We start from the raw sequence: 10,506 nt of genomic DNA on the forward strand, positions 1-10,506 counted from the left end.
TGATCGCAGGTTGATTTTTACAGTCTGTTGCTCACCAGTAAAGTGCATGAGTCACTGAGGTGTCCTCTAATGCTGAATTTCTGATTGCATGTGTGCTGACTTTGTCGTTATCTCGCTAATGCAGGCTAAGCCCACAAAGAGTGTGAATGGGCAGGTCTGCCAGATTTGTGGTGACTCTATAGGTGTTTCAGTCACTGGCGATGTCTTTGTTGCCTGCAATGAGTGTGCCTTCCCTGTCTGCCGCCCATCTATGAGTATGAGCGCGAGGGGAACCAATGATGCCCCCAGTGCAAGACTAGATACAAGAGACAAAAATGTTGGTTTCCTAGCAACTTCTTTGAGTGTGTGTAACTTGTATGAAGCTAGCATGACGGAGTTCACATCACATGCTTACTTTACGTGAATAAAAGGTTCCAGGCTTGCAGCATAGTGGATATGCCTTATGATAATGACATTCGACAGCCTAGATTAAGCCATCTACTTCATTTTATTCTCTATAACAGTAATTAACGAATTCTTCTTACTTCCTCTGCACCTACAACTACGACGATAAGCGACCACGCCCCTCGTTCCAAGATGAATCTGACACGCAATCTTGTGCTCATGGTCGTCATGCGTCGTTTTTTCTGTTTTGTCAGGGGACTACAAAGACAAGGATGGTGTCAAGGGCCTGTGCGTCGTGGGCGCCATCAACAACTGTACCTCCCAGCTCCCCACCTATGGGAGATCTTCTCCCCCATAATGTAATGTCGCTACTCTGGTACTCATATGTGCATGCTCCAATTCTGCAAAGTTACGTTGCTTTTCTGCAGTGCAGATAATATAACACAAGCCCTCATGTTCCTCTCGCACTTTATCAGAGACATACACTAGGTAGTACAAACCGCAAGCAAGGTTTGATGTGCTCTATTTGGTGTGTTTGATCAGATCAACAATGTGGCTGATCGCTCATGCTACTGACTGCTAACACAACTACTACATGTACTCCATAGCCACTTCACTCCGACAAAGGAGGGAACACCGTCGACTTCCACTGGTACGCAAGGAAGACTGTTTTACACTATGTACGTACGTCAAATACTGGACATCATCAGTCATGATCTTGAAATCTATAGGAACCTGGATGCTAGGGCATGCTCTGTTTTGTTCACTAATTGCCCGGTTTGGAACGCCAGCATCATCTAGCCGACTAAAGACGACTTCTATGGAGACAGCGTAGCCGGTTACATCGACACACTGAAGAAAAACATAATGATATGGAACTAGGATAAGAGTTTTATATAGATAGACAGAAAGAGAGAAGCTAAATGTTAATTATTTAGACCTTTATTCGCTCGGTAGCACAGAGAATGGTTGGAGAAGTGTCCAGCTGGGAAGCATGCGGCAAGAACCAGACTGTATGTCCAGATATGTATATATGCTTTGCTTCACATTCAGATTTTTTGTGCTTGGGCATTTAATTGATCTTTGTATGTTGTTGCATCGAGTGTTTTTTCGTTGATTAATACAGTAATTTTCATAATTTTCTTTATGTTTCAAATCCTTCGTAAAGTAAGATTACTCTCTGAGTTTTTGACTGGTTATAAATAAATATCGCAAGATATGCGTCTAAGAACATCATTGCATCATGCCACTAGGCATACAAAGGTGTTGAGGAAGACTCAACCCTAGAAGGTACTACTAATACTAGCACATTACTTTTTTAATTAAGGTAATGCCTACATTCCTGTTCTGTAGTATGCACACCGGATTTGTATTGTTGTCGTACTATTGATGCATGATTTTAACTTGAGGGGGCAAGAATATGCTAATTAATTTGTGTTTATGTTCTTGGTGCAGATCCCTATTTCTTATAAATCTTATCTCTACTATTTCATTCACCTCTCTCTCCTCTCCCACATTTAAACGGTAAAAATCTAAAATTATGCAAAAAATAATGATTAATAATTTGTGAGTCGTGGCAACGCACGAGCACCTGACTATGTTTGGTTAATGCATGTCTGATTTCTGTTGACGAGTGTTTCAAACAACACCTGTAGGTTTGGGGCAGTCAACTTGTGTAGGCATTGGTGGTGACCCGTTCAACATCACTTATACACATTTTGAGATTAAGACCTCATATTTTAAGCAAAAGCCTTCCTTTTTTAAATCTATTATTTTTAAATCTATTATGAAATATCTTGTCATAGATTTTGTACTTTGCTCTGTGGAATTAATCTCTTGTCTGGCATTATCTGGTACTTGAATACTTAAAGTGTATTTTTTTATTCCAAATGCTACATACATATGTTTTTCAGTCAACACAACTCCATCTCATTTTGTAGTTTTCTTAGTGTTCAATACTATTTGGATTCTATTAAGCCAGAAATAACAAAGATAACATAGAAAGGTGGACTTCCAAATGCAGAAGCAATTGGAAAATTGTACATCTTATGCAACTTGATCGAACTGTTATATTTTAGATCTTTTGTTTAGCATTTTTTAATCCACATGTATTTCTCTATCATATAAAACTCTATATTGATTCTTCAAAATAATTTATATGAATTTGATAATGTTTGTCACAACCCACACGAATTCTGTATACCATAATGAATTGATGGTTGAGAGACTATGCACGAGGCATGCAAATTAACAAGACTCATACAAGCGTCGAACAGTGTGCTGATGATGATCAGAGACATAAGGACAACACATGATCAGGTCTTAACATGTTTGGCTTCCGAACAGGCTTTTCTCCAGATCCCCAAGGAAGAAGAAGATCCGGTCAGATATATGTCGATGCTCATCCCAACGTACATAAGCTATCAATAGTATTATATGTTACCGTTGTAACGCACGGACACACAACTAGTAAACTAAACAATGCGATTACTGCCACAATTCCGACAGGTGGCAACACCGGGCCGTCGGCGAAGGCGCGAAGCAACGAAACGTGCCCCCCGGAATCGCCCGCCCGTCGTGGCGTCGTCCAACTTGACCGCGCGCGCGGACTACTACTTCCCACACGGCCACACCGCAGTGCAGGTTTTGCAAGCAACCAATGGTCCAATGCGCAGGCGTAGGGTTGGTTGGCACATGCGTGACGGCACCTAGAACTGTGCCATCTGCATTCTGCAAACCTGCATCAGTTTGCAAATAGTTACAAACTGTGCAGCTCATTCATTAGCGCCTTGCGTTGTTCCATTCCCACAAGAGGGAATCATCGCCTCATTGGAGAGATCGAACTGGTGGCCTGCCGATCCGTTCGATTCGAGATCCGACGGCTTCCGAGCGTCCCATCCCTGGATGCAAAATGCCGGTGCCATACTGACGGATGGTTGGCACTTGGCAGCAGGCAAGTTGGGTTCAGAGACGCTTTATAAAGACGTCGCGAGCCGTTCCAGCCTTGCAACACGAAACCCAGATCCACGCCCACTGTCCTCTGCCCAAGGCTACGGTACCACACCACAACCACACTCGGTGAGTGAGGTAGCGGCACGAGCACGCGCCATGAAGAGCCCCGCCGTTCCGGCCAAGAGGCGCCACGGCGGCAACGGCAGCGGCAGCGGCCCGGGGTTCGCGCTTGGGTGCGGCTGCAAGGACGCCAAGAGCGTGTCGGTGTCCGTGTCCGCGTCCGCGTCCCCGTCCCAGTCGGCGACGACAGGGACGTCGACCGTGACGCGCCGCACGAGCGCCGGCGGGCTGAACCCGTGGGCGTCGACGACGACGGACACCCTGACGTCGGCGTCGGCGTCCTCGCTCTGGGAAGACGCGGTGGAGGGGCTGGGCTACAAGGACGGCGGCTGCCGGATGGTGCCGGAGAGCACCGCGCCGAGCTTCTCCGGCCTGCTGCGCGAGCTCGGCGAGCTGGAGCGGAGCGTCGCGTCGTGGGGCGGCGCGCGGAAGGGACACCGCCGCGACCGCGAGGGCAAGCTCTCGCCGCCGGCGCTGCGGCACGAGCAGCAGAGGAGGGCGGCCAAGGGCGAGCCCAGGGACTCGGAGGAGAACCGCTTCGTCGACGCGGGCGCGGGGCTCCAGGGCAGCGTGGCGGTGGTGAAGCAGTCGGACGACCCGCTCCGCGACTTCCGGCGCTCGATGCTGCAGATGATCGTGGAGAACGGGATCGTGGCGGGCGAGGACCTGCGCGAGATGCTCCGGCGCTTCCTCACCCTCAACGCGCCGCACCACCACGACGCCATCCTGCGCGCCTTCGCCGAGATCTGGGACGACGTGTTCGTCGCCGCCGCCGCGTCGCTCGACGACTGTGCCAGCCCGGTCGGCCGAGCGTCCTCCGTCTCAGGCCGGGAACCGGCGGCGGCGGGCAGGCCGCCAGCGCCCAGAACGACCGCCCGCCACCACCGCCGCTCGCCACCGGCGTGGCGCGTGTAGTGGGTAGTAAGGGTAACTCGTCGTACGCGTGCGTTGTCTTTCTCATTTGCTACCCCGGGGTGGCAATGTACGTGCGTGCGTGCGCTGCTGAAAAGGCAAATACTATACACTACCGTATCAGTTCATTCGTGTTCCATTTCCGCGTACTGGAAAAGGCACGAGAATGTGGTATTGCCTTCTTCTTTTTTTGTACTCTACTCTTACCACGATCTACCAGTGAACATGATAGATCGAGTGATGCTAATCATGGCGAGACCTGGTGAAAAGGGAAAGGACGTGGAAAGGCGTCGCGTTCTTTTTAGTTTTGGATGGAATCTGGATCGATGGCGACGGACGTCATGGCGCTCGCACGCGCGTGCCCGTGCGCGCATGGAGTTCAGTTCAGCGGGGGGGGGGCTGGGGGCGGTGGTTGGCGCGAGCGGAGCGCGCGGGTGGCAACATAGCGAGAGGCGAGCGAAAGCGCTGCCATGCCGCGCCCGCATCGTGGTGGCGCTGCCTTCCTGCGCCATGAGCAGCACGGCAACGGTGGAGCTAGCGTGCGTGCGTGTCCCTTTCCGCCACCTCCCCCCCCTCTGGGCCCTGCTGGGGCTCTCCTGGCACTGCCAAAGCTTGCACTGTGCCCAGCACTGGTCCAGCTCGTGCGCGGCCACTGCCACACGCGCCGGGCGTCGCTAAACTTCAAATTTCATCACTGCCCAAAGTACCAGCTCGTATCATTGCGCCCCCACGTAATGACCGCAGCCCACATACCCATCTACTGTGCGCTGTGCCGGGATCAGCAATGATCGTAGCTCGCTCCCTGGCCTGCTTCGGTCCGGTCGGTCGCCGGACTGGACATCGCATCGTATCGGCATCGCATCTCCAGCTGCATCCAAGATTGGATGCACCCGGCGGCGCAATGATGCGTACAGATCGCCTACGTGTACGTACGCCGTAACAGCAAGGAATCCATCCATGGCAGGTACTGTACCGAACCGAACAGGCCGGCGTGTAAGGTGCACCTGGTTTCTTCCCGAGGCGGACACGGACGCTGGCGCTCTTGTTTGTTTCGCGTGGACGCGATCGGGCCACGGGAAGGGACAATCAGGCAACACAAGAGGGCGCTCGCGAGCGCTTGTCCGCACCCTCGCCTCCGGCATCCTGCCTGCCAGCTGCGTCATCGCAGCCGATCGATGCCTCAGGTGCGCCGGTCTTTCGGACATCCGAGAAATGCTCCCACAGTCCCACGGCGACTCGGCGGGAGCAGTCCGGCAGAGGCGCAGACGACCATCACCGGTAGGCCCGTCGTCGACGAACAGAATCGGATTCGTCCATGTGACCCAGACTTGTTGAGTTTAAAGGCGGGAGCAACACCATTCTCTTGATTTTTTATCATCACGCCGTCATAAAAATTACTTATTCATCTCATCCCCGCGTGACTCTTTTTCAAATACTATAAAAAATGTGGTCGCCTCCTTCAATCACTCCTTATACGTCCAACCAACTCAGCCATGAGTTGGCGAGGACTGTCCGTGCCGCTTCGAACAAGATCCTCGCTTCGCGGTTCGGCTGGCGTGGCTAAGGGAACGTCTCATCTGCATAAGATTAGCTGGGTCTAATACTAGCCTATACCGATTGGTGACTTAACGCCACGAATGGTCGGTATCGATTGATCCGGTCCGATCTCAACATCAATTACCCCGGTTGATACCAAGCGTGTTGCGATTGAATCAATCGATATCAACACGTACATTGGAGAATCGGTATATACTGATTTTGATCGGTCGGTACCGACCGTCTGTTGCCACATGTCAATTGCGGATTGGTCCACAACATTTTACTCTTTGGAGTTCTGAAAAAATACTAAAAAAATCTAAATCTACCCAATAAACAAAGGGGTGAATGTTTAGGTTCGTTCACACCGTCACTCTCTAATTCACTTGTCTTGCTTTTTATTATAGTCTCTCACTCTATTTTATTATGGATCTTAGGTGAAGACCAAACTTTAGAACATTCACCGACTTACTCAACGGACAATCTCTACAACGTCCCGAGACTGTCGGGGACCATAATTAGGGGTACCCTTAAGGCTCCTAATTCTCAGCTGGTAACCTCCATCAGCACAAAGCTGCAAAGGCCTGATGAGTGCGATTAAGTCAGGGATCGGTCCATTCGAGGGACTCGATCACGCCTCGCCCGAGCCTAGCCTCGGGCAAGGGCAGCCGACCCCAGCGGATCTCCGTCTCGCCCGAGGCCCCCCTCCAGCAACGAATACATTTTCGGCTCGCCCGAGGCCCTGTCTTCGCCAAGAAGCAACCCTGACCGAATCGCCGCGCCGACCGACCAAATCGCAGGAGCATTTAATGCAAATGTGGCCTGACACCTTTATCCTGACGCGCGCCCTTCAGTCGACAGAGCCGAAGTGACCGCAGTCACTTCGCCGCTCCACTGACCGACCTGACAGAAGGACAGCGCCGCCTGCGCCGCACCGACTGCGGTGCCACTTGACAGAGTGAGGCTGACAGGCAGTCAGGCCCGACCTCATGCGCCTTAGGAAGCTCCGCTCCGCCCGACCCAGGGCTCGGATTTGGGCTCAGCCCCGGAAGACGGCGAACTCCGCTCCGCCTGACCCAGGGCTCGGACTCGGGCTAAGCCCCGGAAGACGGCAAACTCCGCTCCGCCCGACCCAGGGCTCGGACTCGGGCTAAGCCCCGGAAGACGGCAAACTCCGCTCCGCCCGACCCAGGGCTCGGACTCGGGCTAAGCCCCGGAAGACGACGAACTCCGCTCTGCCCGACCCAGGGCTCGGACTTAGGCTCAGCCCCAGAAGACGACGAACCCCGCTTCGCCCGACCCCAGGGCTCGGACTCGGCCCTGGCCTCAGCCGACGGTCTCCGCCTCGCCCAACCCAGGGGCTCGGACTCGACCACGGCCACGGAAGACAGACTCGACCTCGACCTCGGAGGAGCCTCCACATCGCCCAACCTAGGGCGCAGGCCGGCCACGTCAACGGGAGGCGCCATCATTACCCTGCCCCAAGCTGACTCAGGTTACGGGGAACAAGACCGGCGTCCCATCTGACTCGCTCCGCCAGATAGGCCATGATGGCGCCCCGCACGCTCCCTGACGACGGCAACTCTTCGCCCCCTTACGGAAGCAAGAGAACGTCAGCAAGGACTCGACAGCCCCGACAGCTGTCCCTCCGCCAGGCTCCGGCGCTCCTCCGATGGCCACGACATCACACGAACCGGGCGCCAAAACTTCTCCGGCCGCCACGATGGCGTGTACTTAGGGCGCTAGCTCCCCTCCGCTAGACACGTAGCACTCTGCTACACCCCCATTGTACACCTGGATCCTCTCCTTACGCCTATAAAAGGAAGGACTAGGGCCTCTTAGAGAGGGTTGGCCGCGCGGGGACGAGGACGAGACAGTCGCTCGCTTGAAGCCGCTCGCTCCCTCTCCCGCGTGGACGCTTGTAATCTCCTACTGCAAGCGCACCCGACCTAGGCGCGGGACGAACACGAAGGCCGCGGGATTTCCACCTCTCTCACGCCTGTCTCCGGCCACCTCATTTCCCCCCTTCGCGCTCGGCCTCGCGTCGACCCATCTGGGCTGGGGCACGTGGCGACATTCACTCGTCGGCCCAGGGACCCCCCGGTCTCGAAACGCCGACAGAGACCCTTGTCGGTGTGGGACATGTATTCTTCAATGATCCTTCTACTGTATACTGTTGCCAGAGCATGTTCCTACCCATCTCCATTTCTTGAGTCAGCAATCGCTATTTTCATATACATACTATCCTCCTCTGTATCGCTACCAATCATTCGTGGATGCTCATACTGACATTGAAAATCCTACCACCAACGATAATGTCAATGAAATTACCATCACTAACGCTTCTCCTCCTACCATTGAAGCTGCTAACACTACGCTCCTACTCAACCTTTTACTTATCCATACTCATATGAGTATCCATATGGTGCTTCTCCATATGGCTCGTATGGTGCTCCTCCATCGTTTGGTGCTCGTCCTCGTGCAAGCATGATAGTGCCCTTAAGCAGTCCCAATGATGCAGTTTTCGAACCAATCCGCTTACTATAGTGCTCCTCAACGACAGAGTATTTTTAAGTTTACAGATTTATATATTCATTTGTGGCTATTGCATTCTATGAACCTAGTGGAAATGGCAAGAAGTTATCGGCATTCTAGGCCAAATAGACAGAACCTAAATCTCCACAGAAACTCCTCACCATCATATCTCTATTATTAGTAGCTGATAAGCAACCAGAAGATCACTCTCTTCAATGGAATCTACAACTACTTGTACATAGTCCAACCGAGTGGAGCAGATTATGCTATGCTACTCGAAGTGGCCAAGGAGAACTTTCACAACAAGCTCGACAAAACCGACTTCAATCTGGAGTATATGTGACATGCTCTTTGCCATCAACTTCAAGTGGTGCGCGAGGCATGGTAATGACACCTCTAGTGATGGAAGCAAAATATCATGTCTCAATTTGGTCGGTGACTATAGCTCTGCATCACTAGCTAGACTGTGTTGTGATAGGGAAAGAGCTCAATGCAAGGGAAAGAGGCCAACAATTAATGAGTAGCAACGACTCCCTAGTCACAAACTCTATATGGCTAGTCAAAGGATGACACGACCGAAATTGTTTGAACAATATAACAACTCGTTGGATTGCTCCATCGTTGGCATAGATGACGATAAGGGAATGACACTATGTAAGCGTGATTGTAGAAGGCAATAAAACCACTTGATGACAGACAAATATTTGTCATTGTGTTGGGGAGTTTTACATGGTCAGCCCCCTATGGGTGTCTGAGACACTTTAATTGACTATAAAGTAGTCAGGCTCAAGGGCTACAAGATATATATTCTCATAAGTTTCTTTAAAGATCAGAATATTGGAAGAAGAAACCTTCCACGTGTTTATGCTAATCAGGAAACGATTTGGGGCTAAGCATATATGCTTCATCGTACAGAAGACACATGTATAAGACTTAAATAGCACTTCATGGCTTCTCTTAAGAAGACTATTCATACGCTACTCGATTCTACTCGACCATAATGTAGAGATTGAAGAAGATTTCAAAGTTCAACCATGAAAATCTCAAAAGCTTGACGAGCAAAGATATTAAGGGTTCCTAATAGGATCACTACATGGAAAAAAGATGGACTAGCCCATAGAGCTTCCTCAATATATGGAACATGTGACTTGTTGTCCAAGGAAAAAGCTACCAAACTAGATGGACTAGAGAAAAGTTTGTTTTTAAAAAAAATATGATTAGAACATTATTGTCTTAATTGGCTTGGACCCAAACTTATATGTCTATCGTCTGTACTATATAAAGAGAGGCATGGTATCCCCTTGTAACGAACCCAAACAAATGGATCATAACACAATACAATATAAGACAACACGTCTAACTAGATGTAGTGCATTATTGTATTCAATGGAACCAGTGTAAATTTTTGTCTTTACGTTTATAATTAAGTTTGGTCTATATAAAAGTTCATTAAATTTTGCCTTGCATAACCTTATAGTAGACTTAACGATCACCATACGCCAACAGTGAGACCCGACTCGACTGAGCCTGTATTGACCGACCTGGTTGCATGTATACATAAAATACTGACTTAGATGCTCTCCAACAGTGTCCCTAAGAGGTTCCCTAACCTTGTGAGTGTGTACGGATGGGAAATGGCGCCCTGGAGTTCCCTACATGCGGGATGAGAGGGAGTTCTCTCCTATTTATGGGGAGCTATAATCTCCCTATTTGTTAATTACTATGTTTATTTGCCGAACTAACCTATTTTAAGTTTCATAAACTGATAACAATATGTATTCCAACAGTACAAATATTGTATGATTTTCAAACTTCAAAAACGGATATAAAAATGATAAATAACTTAGTTAGACTATCCAACAACTTACCCACCATCGTCCCCATATTCAAACTCCAATTGTAAACAATGCAATATATAGTGCAAAACAATGTTTTGAGTAACCATATGAGTATATAAGTCCAAATGGGCCACGTGCGCTGGCCCGACTCGAATTGGGACCATGCCAGCCTTACTCAAATTGGGACCGTGCCGGCCCGGATGAGCTAGAGGGTCGTGTCGTACACGCA

The 10,506-nt window shown here is 50.4% G+C and overlaps 1 protein-coding gene and 1 pseudogene across 2 annotated transcripts; both read left to right on the forward strand.

The window, feature by feature from the left end:
* Positions 1-442: 442 nt before the first annotated feature.
* Positions 443-787, forward strand: LOC100501734 (uncharacterized; annotated as a pseudogene). Its single transcript, NR_174081.1, has one exon. The product of NR_174081.1 is annotated as an uncharacterized protein (transcript).
* A 2,605-nt stretch (positions 788-3,392) lies between these two features.
* On the forward strand, positions 3,393-4,559 carry LOC100281885 (uncharacterized). The gene has a single exon (NM_001154805.3). The coding sequence runs from the start codon at positions 3,493-3,495 to the stop codon at positions 4,369-4,371; it is 879 nt and encodes a 292-aa protein (NP_001148277.2). The 5' UTR covers positions 3,393-3,492; the 3' UTR covers positions 4,372-4,559.
* Positions 4,560-10,506: the final 5,947 nt, after the last annotated feature.

This window comes from Zea mays, chromosome 5 (genome assembly GCF_902167145.1).
Source record: "Zea mays cultivar B73 chromosome 5, Zm-B73-REFERENCE-NAM-5.0, whole genome shotgun sequence".
Lineage (NCBI taxonomy): Eukaryota > Viridiplantae > Streptophyta > Magnoliopsida > Poales > Poaceae > Zea > Zea mays.